Below are 23,375 nucleotides of genomic sequence, written 5' to 3' on the forward strand. Positions count from 1 at the left end.
TGCGCCAGACACAAAACAGAGGCTGTCTGCTACGCTCTTCCACGATGTCGGCACCAAAGAAGTTGCGGATGCCAAATTTTACTGAGTCCGAGATCACCGCCTTGGTGGACGGATATGAAGAAAATAAGAGAGCAATCGAAGCGAAGGGAGACGGCCCGCACGGCTCCCAAGCCAAGCGGCGGGCGTGGGAACGCATCACGGCGACGCTATTCGCGGTGTCAGGGATCCGACGTGAGGTCGCCGACGTAAAACAAAAGTGGGCCGACTACAAGAGTGCCAACAAAATCCGCGGTAAGGTCGATTTCTACGCTCTTAACTTACGTATGTAGTGTGGAGCTCACTGTGATTCCAGCTTGTCGCAATTCATAGGAGCTGCAGTCCGGCGCAGCCAAAACGCCACGGGAGGCGGCCCGGGAGAACCCGATTTGACGGAGGCTGAGGAGCGCGTCATAGGCCTCCTTAGTGAAGATGCCCTCGTGGGCATAGAAGGGGCCTTCGATATAGGTGTGCGCCCAGCACGCCAGTCTGGTAAGTGCTAAATGCTCATCAATGCCCGAGGTGCTGGCGTTCAAGCGCGCGGCTGCGGGAAGGAATATTATTCGTTCCGTTACCGCACTTCTAGGCTTCACTGTGCGATTGACACTCATTGCGGGCATTAGGAGCCATCGAAAACTGCGTCGTCTTGAGTGTCATCCTATTTGCTTTTCAACTTTCTAGACGCTCGGGAACCACCCCAAGCAGTTGCCGCCGACCGCGGCTCGGTGTTTATTTCACCCATATGTAAGTTCGCAATATTTCAGCTTGTTACAAAATCCTGACATAATCATGGTACTCTCAGCTTTCGTCGCGGATCCGGGAGCGGGACCCAGCAGCGCTCCAGACCAAGGTTGGCCCGTGCACTCAAAGTCAGTTCTTATTTTGATCAGTGAGGGAGTGACATATACAGGTGCAAATGATTGTTAAAGGTGCTCTTGTCTCTTCCAATTACAGCTTGGGGGATATGGGGGACCTTTCCAACCAGAGTGAGTATTATGAACCACAATAAGGTCAAGTGTTGATATATAAATGTTTGTATTTAGCATGTGAAATGTATAGTACGGTTAGCGTGTAATTAAATTCAGAGCAGTGTTTGAGGTCTGGCCCTCCAAAAGGAAATTAATGCATGTGAAAGTCTAGTCACAAATAACTTATTAATATGGTACTATTTCATACCATTATACTAAGAAAAAATGTGGCATTCGGACTTGTCGAACACCTTTTTAATAGCTTTCTGTACAATATAGAGCATTGTCAGTGGCAACAAAAGATTACTTTTTTTAGTCTAACAGGGTTGTTGAAGTCGTTTCCAGTTATTTTAAGTCTCACATGGCATTACATCCAATGTAAACCCAAGTTACAAACTAAGTTCTTCCTCCCTTGGGCTTACAGGGAGAGAAAGGAAAGAGGGAGGAGGATATTTAGGTTTGGAGAGAGAGTAGCGAAGGAAAAGGATATTTTGGTTTGGAGAGAGTAGCGAAGGAAAAGGATATTTTGGTTTAGGGAGAGAGAGCATATTGAGGATAATGCGTTTGGGAATTCTGTCAACATATTAAATAACACTAAATGCCAGAAAACCCTACTTTGCTGGTGTGCACTGTTAAACACCGAGGTCACGATTCCACCTAACCTCATTCAGACGCGTTATAGAATGGTTTGGTTGTTTAAGGTAGTGTCTCAGTGGCGCTTCGGTCATTACAGGGTAGTCTCAGAGCATATAATGGGCCAATCATATTTTGTCTACTTCAAAGGCCCCAACAGAGGTGAAAACCCAGCAGCGTGTGCCACGGCCTCACGGCCTGCCTCAGCAAGACCAGGATCGGCGCGACCTGGGTCAGCCCGGCCTGCAGCGGTAAGAGCTGCAGTTGCGAGGGCTGCAAGTGCCTCAACTGCGGAGAGACCTGCCACCACTCCCGCAACGATTCGACAGAGTGAGTGTCGAACAGCACAAATTTAACGTGCCGCACTGCAAATGAGCTTTGCTAGGAAAGGTGGATGGTTATTCCTGTTCTATGTTTTCATTCTTAAACATGACCACTTCTCGAGGAAAGCTATTCTCAGAAATTCTGAAACAAAAAAAGACGAGACAATATTTTGAAGGTCAGTAGGGCATGTTGGTACCTTCGACCCCATGTTGCCGGTGAGGTCTAGTTTGATCTGCAGCCTGGTTTGTCACCATCATGGCAACGAAGTGTCGGGTGCCATTTACATTACATTAGACAAATGATGTCAGCCCTCAATCGCCTCAGGTGATGGGCTTGGGCATGTGTCTATGGTGGCAACAAGCAAACCAAACTGGTGAGCTGAACGTAAACAAAAACAGTTCCAATAAATATGCCATGCTGAGGTCTCATTTTCTCCAGTACCGAATGTTTTGGTAAAGCTTATATAAAAATGTAGACTTTTTTTGCATTTCAGAGTCTGGTTTCCTTCACCTGCAACATAGGGCAAAAGTATCAATGTGCCGTATGCGTACCTGTCACGTACATGTGTGCATTCTGTTAACAAAACTTTCATCCTTATTCCACCCCATCAGGCAGCAACGACGAGGTTGGCCACGACATCTTGAAGTCACAAAGGGCAATATTGGAGAAGCTTGACTTGCTGGTCAGTGCACAGCAGGGCCTGCTGGCAACGCAGCAGCAGCTCCTAGTGACGCACCAGCAATTGGTGTCGCTGAAGGCTCACAAATATGGTGTACACTTTGACGACAAGTCTTCCTGAGGAATAAACGATGTACTACGCCCCATATCAACATAGTATCTTGCATAACAGCAGACTCTAATGGCCCAGTGAGCTGATAACAATGCCAGAGCAAAGCACATGACACTGGGGGGAACTTTATTATACCATTGTCGCATGTGTGACCCAAAATCTTCAAGAACGCACATTATAAAAAAAAATTCAGAACAACCTCACTGTCCTTCTAAGTGAAATCATGGCGAACAAGTGCATCTCTCACAGATGCACCCACTGCCATGGGCCGTGCCCTACGAGTTCTTGCTGTTGCCGTGGGTTGAACACTATCGTCGTCGTCGTCGTCGTCCTCCTCCTCCTCCTCCTCCTCCTCCTCTTCCTCCTCGTCCTCGGATAAGTCAACTGCAAACAAAAAAAGAATCATTAAAGCTTTCCTAGTTATATTAACTCGGAATGTCAGTTGTGTATAACGTGTTAGCTGGCACCCAACTACACAAACTCTGTTAGCTGGTAAACAAAGAAAGAAATGGCTTCATTCTCGTGAGCACTTCAAGGGTACCTTGCTTTTAGCACTTTTAGCAGATAGCTTTCCAAAGCTCAGACAAAATGCACACTCATAGATAGGGATTATTCCATTTCCATATGCTTTTGTTCCCTTGCGAGATTATTTTTGAGAGCTGTGGATGTCGGGTGACTGAATAGTGCCTGATATGTGCAATCATTGGGGATTCTGCACATTAATCTGTTCAGAATCTTAGAATCGTGGGGTTGATCCCCACCTCTGCCCGTTTCAATCTAGATGAACATTTTAGTGCAAATTAAAAACCCCAGGCTTGCAGTCATACTTTGCTGGCTAAGTTGGTTATCTGCAACGAAGCCAACATGTGCTGTGACAACCGCTATGTCCAAACGCCGAGCTTGCTTGTTTACACGAGGCCTGGTTCAGACACTTAACGTTCATCGCATTCTGAATGACTGAAACGACAGTGTATGTCGTATACAATGAAAGAAGAATATAACAATTAGCTTTCCTGAGCAATAATGTACCATGATCTTCCTACTTTCCCAGTCGTTGCTGATTCTTTTTTCGCTGCGGACACAATAGGCACAAATTTCCAGTTTGCTGGTGTACCGTGTTCAGCAATGCCTACAGGTTTATACATTTCTGCATATTTGAGCAATGCAAGCAATGCATTTGCTTGCAACACAATGCCGTGAACAGTAGTTGACCAATAGACCGAGCTCACAAAACCCTCTGCATAAGTGACATCGCCATAACTAGCTCACAGTGAGAGACCGCTGTGTGTGCCATCTGGTGCTTTGCAATGCCATGCGTAAACAAAACTAAATTTTTCTTTACACACTGCGGAAGTAGTGGCATAGCGCATTTCGACAGTGAGATTGGTCTTTTGAAACCCCAAATACACTGCCTTGCTGCCAGGAGCGCTTAAATTGTGGAAAGGGCCTATTATATTACCTAGTGGTTCGTTGAAGGACACATGGTGGCGCATGCAGTAGTTGTGTAAAACTACGCAGGCCACAGTGATGCGGCAGCAGATCTGAGGCTTGTACTGGAGTACTCCTCCAGATTTGTCCAGGCACCTGAATCTGGACTTGAGGAGTCCAAACGTTCGCTCAATGACCTGTCGGGTCTTCGTCAGCGCCTCGTTGTACTCTTCCTCCGGTTCATCCTTCGGTGCCCTGATTGGGGTCATTAGCCAGGGCTGCACGGAGTAGCCAGCATCCCCTGCATTATGCAAAGACAGGCTTGAATAGTAATTTCATGTCACCACATTTGACTGTCATGGTTTCTGCAATAAATACTTGTGTATACATGGCACATATACATATATATGTGGCCATGGTTTCTGCAATAAATACTTGTGTATACATGGCACATATACATATATATGTGGCTTGCATGTGACGTCACGAGACCACACTGGGAGTCGTTCCGACCACTACATCCTGTTGGCTCGCTGAGGCATCATGACCTACAGCCGGTGACAGGTCAAGAACGAAGTGGAAGCTCCTCCCACCCCTTTCCACTTCAGCGGAGCGAACGTTAGAGAGAAGGTCACCTCCTCTCTGGCGTTCACTTTACTAGGGTGGAAAGAGGTGGGAGGAACTTCCGCTTCATTCTTGACCTGTCACCGACTATAGATGAGGTTCCCCTCAAACTCGCCTTTGTCCCCGTCAGGAATTACCTTTTACCCCGAACTTCACACACAAAAGCAATCCTCCCCCTTACCCACTTATCCAGAACGGAAAGAGAAAGAGAACGCAGTATTTGTGGCCACCACTGAGAGAGAATAGTGTTTGTGGCCATCAACATGGTGTCTGTAGTGACATCGGTGCAAGCCAAGTATAGTGTGGCGCTGCAATCTTGAATTGTCAATACAAAACAAAACTGCAAAGAAATGCATTTTGATCATTACTGCTTTCGGAGCACATTCCCAAAAATTTAAGACTACTGGACGATGTCTCTTACAGTCATAGTGCAAATTGTTGCCTTTATATTAGGTTTTCTTTGTGTGCAGCAATGTTCTACTGCACCCTTTCAGTAGAAACTTACCAAGCAGCCAGCCATCAGGGGCAGTGCCAGCACAGAACTTCTCATAGAGGTCACAATTCCTCCACATAAAACTGTCGTGGGTGCTGCCAGGCCACTTGACAGTCAGCAGGGTCACTACGTTGTTGGCATCACACACAGCCTGGACGTTAATCGAAGTGTATCCATTGCGGTTGAGGTAAACTGGTTTGTCCTCCTTGGACACCTTGATGGCCACATGGGTGCCGTCTATGCAGCCGAGCACCCGTGGGAAGCCAGCGATCCCGAGGAAACCTGTAGAATGAGTTAAAAGAAAACAGACATGCAAGTATGATACAACCGTAATCCTCATACACTTGATTTCACCACAACATGGTGAATAGATAATGCCGTGACCTTAGCAAGCCAATCACAATGTCGGTGCGGGCATGTAAATTTGAGGGTTTACATGCCAAACCAATGAAGGGCATCTGACACGGCCCAGTGGAGTACTGAGAGTCCATTCTGGCCACGTGGGGATCTTTTGATATGCAAACAAAACTTTGGCTAATGGCACGCCTCCTTCTGTGCAATAAGCCTCCGAGATATTGCAGGGACCTTAGCCAACCCGCCACCTGGGCATCTGCAGGAAGGCGCTTTGCCTAGGAGCTACAAGGGCAGCCCGGTGCGAGGCATGTGACAATATATCGGTACTCCTTCCATGAAGAGGAATTGTATGCTTCGCATTGTTGCTTAGGTTGGCTGAAGAAAGCCGTAGCATTCGCTCGTTATCAAGTTATGCTGAGACAAGGTATAATTGCATGCTCAGCATGTGAAAACTATTAGTGCCATAAATGGTGTATACAACCTCGTGATATGCCCCTAAGTAATAATGCAAAAACTGGCATGCTCGAGAAAGGCAGTCTCGTTTCTTGTATGCACAGGACTCTGTGCTCAGTGGACTTGTAATACCTGATTGGAAAAACAGCTCAGAAAACCCGGACTATGAAGAACAAACACGACAGGACAATGCTTCAATAACAGCACTGTCCTGTCGTGTTTGTTCTTCGTAGTCCGCGCTTGGTCAGTCACGCGACGGAGCACACTAGATCAAAGAGACGGGAGCAAGCGACCAAGGCGATGAGCTACATTTCTAGAAAACAAAAACAGAACGACCCGACGAGCGGCGGTGAGAATTCTCCGTCGCTCGTCTCATCGCTCGCTAAATCGTTTACATGCGGTTCAGCTATTTGCTTTGGTAGTCAAGATAGATATTTTTAGTGTCTGCGCGTACACATGAGCGGCGGTGGACTTCGCGCCTGGATTGATATCAAGTGACGGTAGGCATACGCACTCCCGTCATGCTATTATATTTAGCGCGTTTGTAGAACAGCGACTAATATGCTCGCAATCGGTTACGTTTGCGCCGGCGGAATAACGCCTTTGCTAACGCCGTAGTATACTCACCGATCGAAGTGAGGGACGCTGCTCGCCGTGACGTTGGGAAGCAAATCGCCTCCCCGGCTATCAGGACGAGGGCCTGGCTCACGTTGTTGACGATTCGTGAGGTACTCGCCTGGCTCAGGTGTCGCACCTCGCCTACCACGGATTGGAAGCTACCGCTCGCGTAAAAGCGTAGCGCCACCAGCACCTGCACGTCGACCGGCAGTGCACAACTCCGCTTTGTCGGCCGACGAAGAGTTGAGGCGACCACGTCGCACAGCCGAAGCACGGCCTCCTTCGGCAGGCGGTAGTATCGTTCTAAAATGTGCTCCGGCACGTCGTTCACCGTAATCCGAGGGCGGAACACCCGCTCGCGCCTCAAAGCCCTCTGTCCGTCGAGGCGCATCAACCAACCGATATAGGCAGCCATGTTGGAAGAAAAGTTCGTAAGACAGCTCGGAGGCTGTCGTAGGATTCGTTCGTAAACCACGCAAAAGTTACGAACATTTCGTTTCGTGAATTCGGATTTGTTCTCAGGTTTTGTCGTAAGTACTTTTTTGTTCGTAAGTTCGCTTCGTAAATCTGGCCTCTGGCCACCGCCGGGAAAGCGTAGGTACGGCGGGGGGACAGCGTACCCTGCTGGAAATGGCAGGCCTGTTCCAATTGAAATGCATAGCCAAAGCCTATGAGCATGAATGTGCAATTGGCGCCGATGAGAAAATTCGATGTTTTGCACATTGGTGCAACTGGAAATGCTGCAGAGAAGCCGCAGCACGGGGGAAGGCCAAAGAATCGGTTGAGGAAAAGTCAACTTTAGGGGGCAAGCGCCATGATGCCAATTGTGTCAATGTGCACGACACTCAGTTTGCTCATTACCGCTCATTGCAGCCAGTGGCGCTATGTGGCAGAGCCATTGTACGGGAGATAGCAAAGAGCCATGCACTGCAGAGAAGTGAACTCGGTGCAGTATGGCAGTGACAATGCTCAATCGCCAAATTAGCACACCCTTGCAAAAATTTTCTATAGGACCGATAGAGATTTTTATGCGATCAATAGGATTTCATCGTACCGATGGGCATTTCTACTGGGCCGATAACAAGTTATATCGTACCAATACAGACTTCTCTTGTACCATTAGGAACTTCTGTGGGACAAGCAGGAACTTCTATGGGACAAGATAGAAACTTCTATGGGAACAACACGAGTGTTTTCTGGTCCGGAATACAAGTGCCTATTGGTCCTTCAATAGGATCAATAACAAGTTGTACTGGTTAAACTGAAAGCTTCACTGGTCAAATGGGATGCATTTCGGATCGAGAACTTTTAATGGTCGACTGGGAATACAGAACATAAAATCTATTAAGTGGGCATCTATCAGGTTAAACAGTATGCTTAGTGGAGAAATTAGAGTTGTTATATACTAAAGTTTTATGTTTTGAGCACAGGAAAATAATTTTTGCCGCAAATATACCCCGATGGCAGGCACGCAGCCAGGATTTTGATGCGCCCATGACAAAATACTGTATGAGGGGGAGGGGGGAAGGAGGCCCCACCAAATGAAAGGTTTGGGAGGAGGGGGGGGGGGTCCCATGGTTCCCCCCCCCCCCCCCGTGCAGATACGTGCGTGCCCGATGAGTTCCTCTCTGTCAAATAAACATTTTTTTAGCTATATAACTTGGGTTGGGCCATGTAGACACTAATTAAATAAAACATTCAGTTAATAAAGTGAATATGAACTCTTTTTTGTCACGTGTTTTAGAATTTCCTGATTACGTACTGTCCTCCTTCGTATTATAAAACATGCGGCTGCCAGTAAAACATTAAAAAAAACTATAGGGAGCGGGAACATTGTGTGTGCACATAGTATGCACAAGATTCATGAATAATTATATATAGGCAAGCCACGAAATTCAGGTATCATCGGAACTCTGCAGTTTTAGCGGTGTATTCTGTCCTTTTGTTTTCCAGGATGTCTCAGTAACAGTAATAGCGTAAACGATTGCACCAACTGGATTATGTATTCACATTAGACTTTGCTCCGCTTTATTCAGTTCTACCTGGTTTCGGAGTGGAACCTTCTGGTTTTTGTATAAATTTCGCTCCAGAACCGAGCAAATCAGAGTAAAACCGGGTCAAAAACAGAATAACACTGACTCAAAAATCCTATTATCATCTTCCACGATTGGTCCAAAGCTCTCCGACTTCCGACGTCGGTACTTTAAAACTTTGGCGGAGTTGGTGAAAAAATCCGATACTTCAGGCTTCCATTTTGCCATGTGAACGTATCCTGTTTGAGCCCTAGCAGAGGCTACGCGCTCGTTAACAGAAAAGAAAAGCCGGTAGTGCCGAATAACATCCAATAATTATTAACACCATAGAAGTCATTAAAAAAAAAAGCGCATAAAATGCGCGCGCACACACACACACACGAAATAAGGATGACCTTCCCGAAATTATGAGTGCACCTTGTTTCACGCACAGTAAGTGTTAGGCAGCGCTTTCCACTTTGTAGTTGAGCAAGGAAGTTCCTTTTTGAAAGGCATTTTACGCGCTTGTTGGCAGTTTGGGCCTTTAGTTTGGCTTCTGGCTTCCCAATGTTGTAGTTTTCCTTAATGCCGGGAAGAGTGTACACTCCAGCAATGAAGTTTACGAGATTCAAAAGCCCTTCATTTTGCGTCCAATTACAATGAGGGCCAGCCGAAACAGGGTACGTCAGACTCGTTACATTCGTCTTTGGCAGTAGCCTTTTCGGAAACTTGGACAGGAAATTGGTCTTCAAATCTCCCGTCACTTTCACAATTTTATCACTTGTGTCTTCACTAACTGGCCCAGTACTGTGACCGCTTCTGGTTTCATTGGTACTACTTAGTTCACGGGGAGTTTTTGTCTCACCGTGTTCCGAGACAACCGAGCTTACAGAAACTGCTGTCGACGACGTCGGTTCTGGTCCCTGGCCTGTTGTAGCATTTTTCAGGACACAACTTCGTCTCAGGACTGTTGTCCTTGGCAAGCTGGGTATACTTAGTGGCTCCAAATATATTTTTTTTGTTTGGGTTCATGGTCGCACAGCGCGACACCTTACGTGTCTCAAATCCAAATTTTAAAATTCGCGCCGACGTCGTCCCGCAGCGAATGCAATTTTCTAATTAAAATGACAAATAAAATTACTCCGTTATAAGTTTAATATATATTCAGTATTTATATTTGACAATTAAGTAATACCATAATTTTTAGAAACGTTTATTATTTTCTTAAGTGCATCAGTCACACTTGCGGTATGGCTTGCGGGCTTGCGGGTTACACCACGTGACAATATAGAGTGAGCTGGAGTCAATAGAGTGAACAGTGGGGTCACCCGCATGCACCCGCATGACATATAAAACCAAAATAAGTTTTCAAAGTGCAATTTATGCAAATTTTTTGCTAAATTAAGGTCAATAAGTAAATTTTTTAAGTATTCGTTTACTTCAGCAAACAAAAACAAGAGTTAAAATACGAAGTATTATAGTCACGTGATACATCCCCTGCGTCAGGAAGTGGTCCGACGTGATAAACCGAACGGTCCGGCCGGAGGACAAGGAAGCGTGGAAGAAGAACCGAAGCCACCGAAGCTGCCGAAGTATGGTGGCTAGAGAGTTAGCCGAAGCAACGTTCGCGGGAAGTCTAACCGCTTGAAGCACGTTGCAGAGTCGAGACCAGTTGAGCGGCCGGAATTTTACGAACGATTATGCAAGCGTACGTCTTGAGGACGACCATGAGCCACATATCATCTCAAATTTCTGCCCGTCAAGCCTTGTGACGAAACAGAATCGGACTTCTTCAAGGCGCGGATCCTAAAGTTGTTTGGTAAGTTCTAGTCTCCACACGCGTTGTGCCCAGTCTAGTGACCATCTCCTTTAAGTTAAAAATTGCAGCTTTAAGCACAATATGTGGGAGTAACTCTCGGCGCCGGTTGTTTCAGGATCGCAGAGTGACTCGGAAACCCAGTGACAGTAAGCGGGTGCTAGTACCTCCAACGAGATGAGTGACTGCCCGGGAGGGCTGGAGGAAGCTTGTATGAGACAGGTAATTGTAATTTCATTTTCGCGCTTGCGAAGTAATTCATAAGACGTATTTTAAATTTGAGATTTTCTTTAGTTATGCCGCCACAAGTACAAGGAATTTCATCGATAGGGGTGCCGTGTGTTTGTTTTCATATGCCCAGAAACTAGGTAAAGGTTATGTGTTTTAACATTTTTTCTGTGCTGATAGGCTTCAGGTTAGAATGAATTATATCTGTCAAGGTGTGGCGCAGTCTGTGTCTATTTGGAGAAGAGGTATGTGTGTGTGTGTGTGTGTGTGCGCGCGTGCGTGCGTGCGTGCGTGTTCGTTTGTTTGTTAGTTCGTTGGGGGAGAGAGAGGAGATGAAGAAGAGGAGGAGGGTGAGGGATCACGTCGAATCATTCAAACCGTTAACTCTGACAGTAATGAGGTAAGAAGGATACCTGCTAGTTACACCGGTTCGGTTTTGTGCCAAACTCAAATTGCGTTTTGCCGCGTAAATATTGCTACAATTTTTTCTTTTCATCAACAAAATTAATTTTGAGGCATGCCGTTGACAAATAGGACCCCTGTTTTCAATCCCAGTCCAGGTTATTCGAGACCCCAGCGAACTATAGACGGCGCTGCTCAGGCAAAATTCGGACGAAAGAAGGTTGTTTTCGTTGTTCAGCATGCGGACCATCACAAATTCCTGCACTGCAGCGCAAAATCGGTGTTACACTTGAGTGCAAAGCGATTTTTCGACCCTAGAAACGTTCGCCTACTCAGTGCGTAGGAAGGACCCGGTGGAATCATTAAAATAATTACTGGAACCAATGTTTGTTTCTATGCTGCCTACGAGAACCAAGCAGCGATAGCAGACGACAGAGTCGGGACAACCTCCTCTCCTGAGCTTCTCGGCGCTGCCGCTACGCGGCGTCGATTTCGCTGGAGTCACGAATATTGCGCTGGTAAATTTCCTGTACATAGTGCTGCTTCAAAGATGAACTGAAGTTTATGTCTTCTATGTGTGCATTGGCAATGGCATGTGGCTCAACAAGACTTCACACACGAAAGTTCTCAAATAGAAGAGGGAATCAATGTTCATCCGGTAAGGTTAGGTAATTATCTCCGCCACAGATGGCCTCCTTGGCGAATTGTAACCGGCAGACCTTCAAACCGCACAAAGGCTAAGCAAAGCCACAACTGGATGCAGCAAGACTAAAAGCTTTATAATATACTGTAAGGACTATGGCTTTATAATAAGCCTTTTATAGCAAAACATACTAATCTGAAAAGCGTTGTTTGTGGTTATTTTAAAGTGGTATACGGAAGCTTCGTCGTATTGTATTAATTCTGGTTCACTGCACAGTTAAAAGGTTTGTCTTCGTTTGCTGCCAGAGAGATATAGCTTGCGATGAACTAAATCAAAGTTATGACTGCTGGTGTCATGTACATATTTAGAACTTTTTTTTATTAAAATAATTGTAATCAAGTGTTTTTATGGGTTTTAGCACTGTGATTAAGATACGTCAATGTGTTTTCTAAGAAAGACTACTAATTTGCAGTTTGTATCTTCTCCTAAAATATTTTGTAGATCTGAGCATGTATTCATACCTGAATATCTGCCAGGCATTCCCCAGTATGTGTATAATTGTTTACTAGGCCTGTAAGCTTCCCCACTACATCATTGCCGCTATGTTAGCGCTTCCCAGCTATTATTCGAGAGAGATAAGTGTTTCTCATGATCAATTAGGTTGAGATTGTTTAGCGTTAATGTTTTTGAGTCCCCTATTTTTAATTCCTGACAGAGTGCTTCAATGTCCGTTTACTTTTGGTTTGCCGCTATTTATCACCACAAGCAAAAACATCACGCCACTGGGATTAACCTGAAGCTCACCTCATGATTAACGACGCTGCCGTCCACTGTCTTAAGGTGGGCCTACGTTCATGGGTACTTGTCTAGTGGTTCTGGAGTTGATGTTGCTGAGATAACCGAGACGCCGATTTCTACGATGGCCTCTGTCAGCATCATGGTCAATTACAGCTGGCCCGAGCCCGAACCAGGCCAATCAACGTGCTGGCCCGAATCAGGCCAATGAACGTGCTGGCCCGAGCCCGGCCCGAGCCCACAGTCAAAAGTCCGAGCCCATCCCAGGCCTGGGCTTTCGGGTAAGCCCAAGCCCGTGCCCAGTGGTATAATCTTTAATCCAATCGCCATATTGAGATAAAGACGTCAAAATTTCTCAGTTTAAATGTCGGAAGTGCCTCAATAAGAGCAGGTATAAATATTAGCAGCAAATTTAATGATAAAAAAACTGCGCCGACTTTACTCAACAAGATTAACAATTTAATCAAGCGTTTCGTCTCCCATGCGGGAACATCATCAGTGAAACCTTCAAGCAGGAATGAGCGAAAAAACTTCAACAATCTTATTTAAGGCTGCGGTCCCACGGCGGCCATGACATATGACGCTTTCCGCACGTTTTCGAAATGCGATTGTGGCGTGTTCAAGCTTTCAAAAATTATGTGTTATATATCATCTTGTCCTGTACAACATTATCTTTCCTCTGATGTAGGATTTGTTTTCCTAGTGCAAAACGCTAATTCAGTGGGCACCCGCGAACATTGGCCTTTTCGGCAAAACATGGTTTCGTAGTACAGGGGTACAGGGTGCACAATTGGAGCAATTTATTTCTAATTTTAGAATGTTATAGAAGAAGAGTGCGTTCATTGTCATTAGAGGCCCTTTTTTCGTTTTTCATTTTATTTTGACAGATATTTACTTTAAAAAATGAACCTCGCGGAAGCACATTCAGTCGCGGATTTTTGGCCGCCTACTCGGTCATTTTATTTGAAACTTTTTACATGTGTTTGCAACCATGGTAGAAAGAGCTACGCTAAATTTCATTGTAATATGGCCTAAACGTTTTTCGGAATGCTCACGTGAAAAGTGACAAAAACAGTTTTTTTTTGCAAACTTCATTTGGTAGTACAGTGGTACAGCGCTTAGGGATTGGCACATTTGAATAAAATTGTAGACCTGCAAAGAAAAACATATTCTGCTTTGTCATTAGAGGCCCTTTTTCTAAATTTCATCTTTGAGTTTCCATAAAAAAAGTTTGAATATAGGCGAAATCACGAATTTGTTGATAGTCAAAACCGAGTATTTTGACCCTTTTTGGGAGACATTTAGGCCGATATTTTTAGTATTAAATGGAGATTACTGTTCCAGGTCCTGATTATTAGCCCACATTTTCACTAATCGAGCCTATTAAAAAAAATCATAAACCATACAGAAAACACAAATTGGATGTCTGGTTGCGCCCTCTATGTGGCGGTGGCTGAAATGTGACTACGCGAGGTTCAGGAAACTGCCGAGGATGGCGCTGATTCCAGCTGTGGTTGCCAGCTTCGGAAACTGGTTGTACACTTGGCTTCTTCCGTTTCTTGCAAAATAACGTGCTGGAAAACTTGGTCGAAACTCGTGAGGTCCTTTATAACACGGTACTTTCTGCTAATATAGCTTTTAGGAAGAATTTCAGTCGCTTTCATATTGTCAAACGATTTTTTTTTTATGCGAGGCTCCACCGGTTCAGTTTGCTGAATAAATTGTTCACGCAATCGATATCGAAGTTTCAAATTACCGAAATGCCAAAATCGCCAGTTCCGCGTAGATAAGCAGCGTGACGCACATGCTTCTGGTGCGTGTGCACGTACGTGTTTGCTGCGTGGTTCTTCGGTTGCTGCGAGTTTTCGCGTATTTATTGTGCACTGCTTACCTCCATCTGCGCACGCCTCTCATCCTTGTAACTACCCCTGCTCTGTTTGCCTAGAGTGAGGTTTGTGTCTGTCTTTTCGTTCGCTGACTAAGCTCGTGTCGGTGTCCTTCCTACTGGCTGCTGTTCGTGTTTGCGTACCGTGTGTGTCGCTTTGATTACTAGGTCCCCTGCTTATGGGGTGGAGCAAGCGGTGGGCGTCGCGCCAGGGGTGGGTCGTGATTGGGGAAACAGCTTAGCAGCCGACGCCGACTTCGGCGCGTTTCTTCTGCGCACGCGCATACTGTCATTGATATCGCTACTTCGCGCCGTGACGATGCGCTGATCTACAGGCCGATCGGCGCTCGCGTGATATTGTTGAACATTCTCGAGTGTGTATTTACATTTCGAAAGCCATAATAGAATTAAAGTGGACATTTGGCCGGCAGTCGGCATACCGTGGCTCTGAAAACAGATTGCTAGGAGTGCCCTCTCATTCGCTGGTTCCACGCTGGGTGCGCGCAGTCCGTGCTTCTGGCCTCCCCGGCCGCCCAAATGCGTTTTTCTGATGCTTGTTTTGTTTTCAGTAAACAGACAATAGATTCCTGCTGATATTCTCCTTTATAATCTTCACTCTTGACAACTCTTTAGTGTTGGAAGGAACTCCGTCAAATTTGACGATAATGCATGTGTAAGTACAACTGGAACCTCATAGTTGCAAGAATACTTTTCCTGGATTGTCTGCATTAGAGTGCCTCCATGTGCGCTTCGCGCGCATGAAGGCTCCCTAGTCTGCACCTTTCTGATAATATGATCGGTCTCCATAAATTGCACTTCCCCGCTTCGGGAGCACGGCCAGCGGTGGTTTTCTGTCGGTCATCGAACCTCACACACGTGAAGCGTTTTCAAAGCTGTGATATACCGGGCGTTTTATTATTATGTTTTGTTTTGTTTTGTTTTGTTTTGCTGAAAGAAATTATACTTTTGGTATTCCCGGGGATAACATTATCGGCTGCGGCGGACGTAAAGGAACGAGCGTAAATTGACAGTTAGTGGCCTAATAAACTAAAATTTGCCATTTGCGAACGCTGGAGAGGGGGTGACCTCCTCTCCTCCGTTCGCTCCGCTGAAGTGGAACAGGGTGGGAGGAGCTCCCACTTCGTTCTTGACCTGTCACCGACTTCAGTTGCGAATTCCACTTGTCATTTTGGAGCGATGACGAGATAGAGCTGAGTCATGTATTGCGTTCTCGAAGATGAAGAACGCAATGCGCGCGGAGTTCCTCCACGTATGCACCAGTCACCAGTAAAAACGACCTGTCCTCCGAGGAGGTCGAGCGAGACGCCGGCTGACATGGGGGTCGGTCACCTCACCGTCACCGTCTACCGTGCCTTCAAAAACACGGGGCGCAATGTGTTTCTGCAGTATAACAAAAAAATTGAACAAACAAGGTGCAAACTTTCATTTTTTTCCTAAGTGTGGTTTGCAGGGCTGAACCGAAGACAAAAACGATACGCCGTGCTGGGATGCCGTCGACTACAATGGTACACGATCATAACAAGAGCACAAATCCTGCCACATTATTTTGCTACAGAGCATATATATCTTTGTCCGCGATGCGGCAACAGAGACATTTCCAAATTAGAGTTTGAAGTTAGCCCTCGATGCTAGCACTGACCAACTCACTTCACTCACAGGGTGAAAACGTGAAACTTTGTATCATTCGGACAGAGATCGAAAAATAACACGCACCGCTTCAACTTGGACACCCCAAAATATTTAACTGTAGTGGATCGCACGCAAAAGCTTCGCGTACGCAATAAAATTGCCGGTCAGAAGTACGGTTCCGCAAACAAAATCAACATATGTGTCATCAAATTATGAAGAAAAACCAGGTGTGAGCATGCCAAAAATATTCGACATTTATTGTTGTCATTATTTGTTTTTCTATCCACGTGCTTATGTCGCAGTGGAAAGCCGTGAAACTCCCTATAAAATTATTTCGGGCAGTGTTTCCGACGGTGCTCGCTCGATCGTAAAATGCCGCTTTGTTGCTACTTTGGCGAATCAAACAAGGAAGCCACGTTCACCTACAATGCCCTGTCCACAAGAAAGGAAATCGAAATTTTCGCTTCGTTTTCTTTTTTTTAATATTCTTCTCTTCTGCACGATATATGGTATGAATTATTATCCTTCCCTGTACTCTCGCTGCGACGAAAAGTCCGATAAACGAGTCACCCTATGACAAAGATGGGGGTCCCGAAAATCTTTTAAAATCGTGTTTGTTCTCAGAGACACATCCGTGTGTAAGAAAAACCGCGGCCCTCTCCACGAAGTACGGACATATTTGATAAATAGCGTTGACTTGAGGTTGAACTTTTAATTTGCTTTGTAAACACAAGCGTGACGTCACGTGCGCATCCCACGCGACCCGACTGAAGTCTGAACTGGTGTACTATGTGTGGACAATAGGGCAATATTTTGACTTCCCGGCCGCGACGACCTTGGCGAGGGAGGACAGACGGGGGTCCTGAAAACTCCTAGAATCGTGGTTTGTTCGCAGACTCACACACATCCGTGTCTAACAAAAAACGCGGCCCTCTCCACGAAGCTTACACAGGCATTGTTGTGTAACTCCTGAAGATGCCTCCCGCAAGGGAGGCGAAACTGGTCAGAACTTCAGCTTGGGCGAGTTGGTTATTCATGATTCATGGAGGCGTTTATTCATGGAGGCGAAACGTCTAGTGAAATTTTTTCCTGTTCTGTGAAGTCGGTGCTTTTATTTTAATTATGTTACCAGTCGGCCTGTGTGACCAGTGCTCATTTGAAGAATCGCCTTTGTCTTTCCTGAACCCTAACAAAAACACCCTAATAACATTTTTTTTACTGTTCGGCTACGTTGGCATAGCCTATAATCGACATAATTTTTGCGAAAGCCTACTTTTATTTTATAATTATCTGTAACCATTTCTAATTGAAGAAGTGACAAGTATAATAACTATATTATGATTTCATATCAAAATTCGACGAACCGGGAGATGCGAAATTCGGTGAAACAGCTTTTCAAAAAATATCCGGTAACCGAAACTTGCTTATATTAAAATGTCTAACATGTGTATGTGTTCTAATACAGAAGATGAGTGCAATGTGGAAACTGAATGGCCTCACAGACAATTGTCAACGAGTTGGAATTTTTGATGAATTACCCTTTGTCGAGTCATCCTACTACCGATTGGCCTCTTCAATCAATTGCCCGTCGACAAATATTGTTGTTGGTTTATTTGCCATCTGCTGTAAGGGGAGAGTGTGGGGCTCGTCAAGCCGACATCTGCCAGCATTTTCATCAGGCCTCCAGCGCCTGTACCGACTGACGCCGACGAGTTGGCCTAGAAATAAATACCCACGGACTATACTAGAGCCGCTAAATATCTCTACGCGAGCATGATTTGTTTTCAAAGGGGCACCCGCCTGTCGGTGCTTCTTTGAATTATACATACGTCACGGTCAAAACGTTCCGCAGCTAATGAGTGAAGGCCGACCAACCTATTTTGTCCAATTGTCCGTGTATGGGAGATGAGAATGCCACTGCGTCAAAGACAAGACGTGTGCGAGCGTTGCTAAAAATAGAGACCACTATCGATGTTTTAGTATACATGGTTTCATTCTTAGTCAGAGCGCAAACAGAGGTTAGATGTCACGAAAACACATACACAAAGACAAAAAGCACTTTATCACGGCGCATTGTATGAGTTGTTATATTAGTGGGTGGAATCACCCAAACAAAGATAGTGAACGCCGCGTTTAGGTGTTGAGCTGTTGGTGATGCTTGATCGGCGCAATGTGTCAGTCGATCTCCAACTGAGGGTGATATGAGGCGGGGCAGCTCTGTGGTTTTAAACTAGTTGTTTATTCTGGTGTCTTTCGTTTTTGCGCGAAATATTGCGGATCACAACAGCTAGGCATCTTCGTCCGATGAAGCTCTGTTTTATTGATTGGCGTTTCATCGAATAGTGGACATTTCATCGAACACCGCTTCACTGAACGCCAACTCATCAAGTAGCTTGATCGAATTATGTTTCTGCTATTAAATTATTTGCAGATATAATAACTACGCTCGTCATATTTTGTAAATAACGGTAGCCTTTAGCGAAAATTGTGTTGCATAGTTGGTTTCGGCCGTCAGCAAATAGTGAAAAATATCTATCTACCTATCTCTCTCTCTCTCTCTCTCTATATATATATATACATACAAAGGCAAAAATGCGTACAGTCAGAGTTACTAATTCGAAGTTTACTACGACGTTTCGAGCGGGGACCACTCTTCATCACCTAATGAAGAACGGTCCCCGCTCGAAACGTCGGAATAAACTTCGAATTAATAACTCCGACAGTACACATTTTTGACTTTATATATATATATATATATATATATATATATATATATATATATATATATATATATATATATATACATACATTTTACTAATACAATGTCTGGACATTTACACTTACCAAGTAACCATTTTCAGCTGTGATTTGAGACTGTGTTGCGCTTATCCCGCTCTTCTTTATTTATTTTTTGTTTCTCTTGTTTCTGGCCTCTTTAGTATAGGCTTCCACCAGCTCGCTTGCGCGTTAACTCTAATTTCTGTTACGACGCCGCAAGAACGTGACGATAGCGGCTGGTAATCAACGTTTATTCGTGCGCAGCTTGCGCTTTATATGGTAGACAGGCAAGGGGAAGGCGAGAGGGAAAGGGAGAGAGAAGGTGGAAGATAAGATGACAAGCGCCACTGTGCTTGTGGCGGCGTAGCCGATCTGCAACAATTTCAAGTGAAACAAGTTTGTAAATTAGGGTGACACTACATAGGTTTGAAATCCTATACCAATTTTATTGCCATTTGGTGAGCCACGTACGAATTTTGAAATATATCTTTTCATCCAAATAATCGATTAGTAAATAGAATAGCGATTCGGACGAATTTACTACAACGGGAAGAACGAATTTGCAAATCTCATGGCAATTAGGAAATTTCAGCCATCCTTGGTTTCCGATTGGTCGCGCTCAGTAGCGGCTCCCTCCGCACAGAGTAGCCTCGAGTCAGAATTCGCGGAGTCTCTACTGACCGGCCAAAAAAGTGCGGCGCTTCAACTGCTCCCGCCCAGACGACTTGATGTATTTGTATACGCCCATGACATCGGCCGCGATCGGCGATTGAGGTTCCGTTAGCCGACGCAAGCGTCAGTGGACGTCTCATATTTCCATACTCTCATTTAACTACAGAAACAAAAACAACAAAAAAAATCATCCAGTTCATGCTCACTATGTTCACCACTAACAAGATAGTCGGTAGTCGACGAGTTTCCGTGCAAAGCCGATCAAAACGAGGCACCAGATCAACTTTTACGGCTGCCATGAGGAAAGATCTGGCTTGTCGCGTTCCCTCAACGTCACTCCGAATATTGTTTGTGCCCCGCGCACCATCCTCTTGTAGCAATATTTTTATTGTCCCCATGTGATTTCTTTTTTATGTTCTTACTGGTGTTTGACCATAATTCGGTCATTGAAATAGTTTTTGCTGCCGACCCTACCATTATTTTGACCCTCTGGCAGCAAAGGAATATTATGCCGGCATTACACACGAAATAAGAATGTAGACACTCCGTCCCATATCTCAAATTACATCACAATGTGTTTACACAACTGTAGTGCAGAGGTACGATGAGCAGGGTCTGAGAAAATATTAGTTTCAGTATTTTCAAAAGAGCGACGAAACAAAATAAAGAAAGAACCGCCAATCGGCAGCGCGTGCAAGCAGAGGCAGTAGTGACAGGAAGCGCGAGGTGTGTCTTTCGTACGGCCGGCATCAACTCACGCACTGTCCGAAGATGTACTCTGTTTTACTCGTAAGATTGCAACGCTGCGGAATGTAGGCGTGTGATTTCAGAAAGCGCGTTCTACCATTTCTACGCGCGAGTGCTCCTGCAACCCAAGCATTGTATACAGTTACGTCCTCGCGCCCGTGCCTTGGCCAGCCCCGTACACAACTTATGCAGTATTGAAAAGGCATAGTTCAAAATTGACGGTCCCACTTTTCCATACCGCTTCAAAACCCCATCTCGCTCAAATCACTTGGCAGCCGGACAATTTTGGCAAGGGGCCTCAAGTTGGGGATTATCTGGTACATTGTCCTCCCAACAATGAACGTGGGCGCAACGCGCCAGAGGGTGAACACGTGAAAGGAGGGGCGTAAGAGTGGAGAAGGAAACTCAAGGTCGCAAGCGACGGGAAAAAGGGTTTCGAAATTGGCGCGCAGGTTTTGCAGCATTTGCTCACACGGACAGCCAACGCCGCCCTGGTGGTTCAACTAATGTTTTGTTCGAGATGGCCGCCGTGGTACCGCAGCCTTTATCGGGGGAGGAGGCCGCGGTTGGAGTTGCAAGCTGATGAGTCACTTCAGATGAACCATGATTCCACCAACCTTCGTGGACCCCACCTTTGTTCACACGCCAGAGTGGACGCATTCTCAAAGTCGAAACTGTGACCCGTATTCCAACAATGGTCTACGAGTTCCGTCTTCGCTGTGTTTGTTTAGGCGAGTGCAGCGCTTCCAGCCTGTCTCCCCAATGTAGGATGTGTCACAGTCTAGACAGTTCACTTTATACACAACACTGCACTGGGACTCTGGGGGGGTGTAATCTTTACGTTTAGAAATGAAGTCACATAGTTTATGGTGGGGTTTGAAAGCTGTGCGGATATTCAAAGGGGCGAGGGCCCTGCGAATGGACTCAAAAGCACCTCTCAAATAGGGTATTGTTGCTTGCCCTGTCCTAAGTTGTCCATTATCCTGACTTCTTTGTCCCATCTGTTTGTGCGTGTTATCAATAAAACGTTTCGGATAATTCCGCTTCATCAGCAGGTCAACAATAACAGCATCCTCAGAAGCGCGGAAGCCGCCTCGGTGGCTCCGAGGCGAGAGCGCTGGCCTACGGATCCCCATGTGGCGGAGGCTTATTGCGGAGCAGGCGCCGTGTAACCGAGCTTTCGGTTGCACGTCAAAAGATCCCCAGGTAGTCTAAATTAATCCTCAGTCCTCTGCTGGGGCGTGCCAGATGCCCGTCATTGGTTTAGCACGTAAATCCCCCAAATTTGACTTTTTTCTCAGAAGCGCGCAATTGAGGATTAGAAGAAATGCGTTCGGACCGGTGTAGTAGGTTTTTTACGACAGCCCTTTTATGTTCGACAGAATGATGCGAGTTAAAGCCTAAGAGGTTGCCTACTGTATCACAGCTTTGCGGTACACTGTTGTATATAAGCGACCGGTACTATTTCGGAACACATTAACATACAGAAAAGGCTTTGCACCGTTCTGTTCAACTTCATGTGTGAATTGGATTGATGATTCAATGCTGTTTAAAGCTAAATGAAAGTCACAACAGGGACATGGCAAAGGCCACGCATGCGACAAGAGCGAAGACGGAACTCGTAGACCATTGTTGGAATACGGGACACAGTTTCGACTTTGAGAATGCGTCCACTCTGGCGCGTGAACAAAGGTGGGGTCCAAGCAGTTTCGTAGAATCATGGTTCATCCGAAATGACTCATCAGCTTGTAACTCCAGCTGCGGCTCCCTCCTCAATGTGTATGCGGACTTGCTTAAATAGGACTGTTGAAGTTTCTTTCGCTCATTCCTGCTTCAAGGTTTCACCGACGATGTTTCCCACATGGGAGACGAAACGTTTGATTAAATTGTTAATCTTGTTGAGTAAAGTCGGTGCAGTTTTTTTTTATCATTATGATTCCCGGCTTTTGGAATATTTTTGCAGCACATTTAATGAAGAAATGGATGCCGATAAACACCTGCCAAGGTTGACTAAAAATAAACAGAAACATCCAATCAATAGTTATGATTGCACTAAGCGGTTGCTATGTAGATGTTTTTTTATGTTCGACAGCTCAGCAAAGTCTGCGGATCTGGTTATGCTTCCTGTACGAGACAGATCACGAAGCGGTTGCTGACTGACCAGTTGGGGCGAAAATTTTTGTGGGAAGGACGTAAGAGAAAGGTGACATTCAGGAACCTTCACCTTGCTGAGTGCATCATAAGTAAGTAATCTCTGGGACAGTAGTGCAGATCGCTTCACATGGAACCAGATTTATGGAATTGTTGGTGTCATACTTCTGTTGCTTTCTTTTATCAGATGCAGTGCAGAGCTGCCATAAATGTGAAGACTTCAAGGTAGAAACCATGGTCACGGATTAACTTCGCCACGCACCTGCCTGACATCAGTCATCTCAAATGGTAAGCTGGTCTTATTAAGCTGATGTTAGCACAAAAATCAAACTTTTCTAGAACAGTAAGTATGGTGTGCAATTTCTTCAAAGCATAATTTCTATATGAGAGTATTTGAATGCTTTTAATATTAAAGCCAGTGACACCTTTTTTGGTTTAATTTGAGAGCAAATACTACAGGTGTGAACAGTATTGAATAATTTTAAATAAAAAAAATTTTGTTTGGAGTGTTTCTCTAAGAGGAAAAATTTTATTATGTAATAGTACCTTATTATGGATTAAAAAGAATGCATAGACAACGAATTTTAAGAACACTGATATTTGATGTAAATCTAACAAACAAAAGTTGGCAATACAGTACACATCCAGCATGAATGTGCTTTAAAAACAAGGCATAAAATACTTGTGATTTATTTACATCAGTTCCAATTCTTGCATATTTGAGTCACTTCACTTTGAACTTCACTGTTTTATTAGTTTTGTTTCAAAGAATGGTAAACCACTGCTCACATATCTTTAACGTAACATTTTTTCGTTGCTTTTCAGGAACATTCTGCACCACAGGAGAGAGAGATGTGAACTGCCTTAAGTGGGCC

At 45.1% G+C, this 23,375-nt stretch overlaps 2 protein-coding genes and 2 long non-coding RNA genes across 4 annotated transcripts; 3 read left to right on the forward strand and 1 right to left on the reverse strand.

The window, feature by feature from the left end:
* Positions 1 to 592: 592 nt before the first annotated feature.
* Positions 593 to 2,760, forward strand: LOC115309578. Its single transcript, XM_040500851.2, has 4 exons — positions 593 to 905; positions 991 to 1,022; positions 1,788 to 1,967; positions 2,573 to 2,760. The coding sequence occupies exons 1-4, from the start codon at positions 826 to 828 to the stop codon at positions 2,758 to 2,760; spliced, it is 480 nt and encodes a 159-aa protein (XP_040356785.1). The 5' UTR covers positions 593 to 825.
* A 371-nt stretch (positions 2,761 to 3,131) lies between these two features.
* On the reverse strand, positions 3,132 to 7,112 carry LOC115309577 (putative nuclease HARBI1). Its single transcript, XM_040500852.1, has 4 exons — positions 6,731 to 7,112; positions 5,309 to 5,578; positions 4,159 to 4,480; positions 3,132 to 3,135 (listed from the first exon to the last, which is right to left on the reverse strand). The coding sequence occupies exons 1-4, from the start codon at positions 7,110 to 7,112 to the stop codon at positions 3,132 to 3,134; spliced, it is 978 nt and encodes a 325-aa protein (XP_040356786.1).
* A 3,239-nt stretch (positions 7,113 to 10,351) lies between these two features.
* On the forward strand, positions 10,352 to 12,030 carry LOC120839827. The gene is made up of 3 exons (XR_005715397.2): positions 10,352 to 10,552; positions 10,668 to 10,771; positions 11,867 to 12,030. It is a non-coding gene; the product is annotated as an uncharacterized LOC120839827 (long non-coding RNA).
* Positions 12,031 to 12,836: 806 nt separating this feature from the next.
* LOC121835529 lies at positions 12,837 to 23,375 on the forward strand. Its single transcript, XR_006077634.1, has 4 exons — positions 12,837 to 12,898; positions 22,442 to 22,592; positions 22,688 to 22,788; positions 23,326 to 23,375. It is a non-coding gene; the product is annotated as an uncharacterized LOC121835529 (long non-coding RNA).

Source organism: Ixodes scapularis, unplaced genomic scaffold (assembly GCF_016920785.2).
Source record: "Ixodes scapularis isolate PalLabHiFi unplaced genomic scaffold, ASM1692078v2 PGA_scaffold13__105_contigs__length_92229423, whole genome shotgun sequence".
NCBI classification, from domain to species: domain Eukaryota; kingdom Metazoa; phylum Arthropoda; class Arachnida; order Ixodida; family Ixodidae; genus Ixodes; species Ixodes scapularis.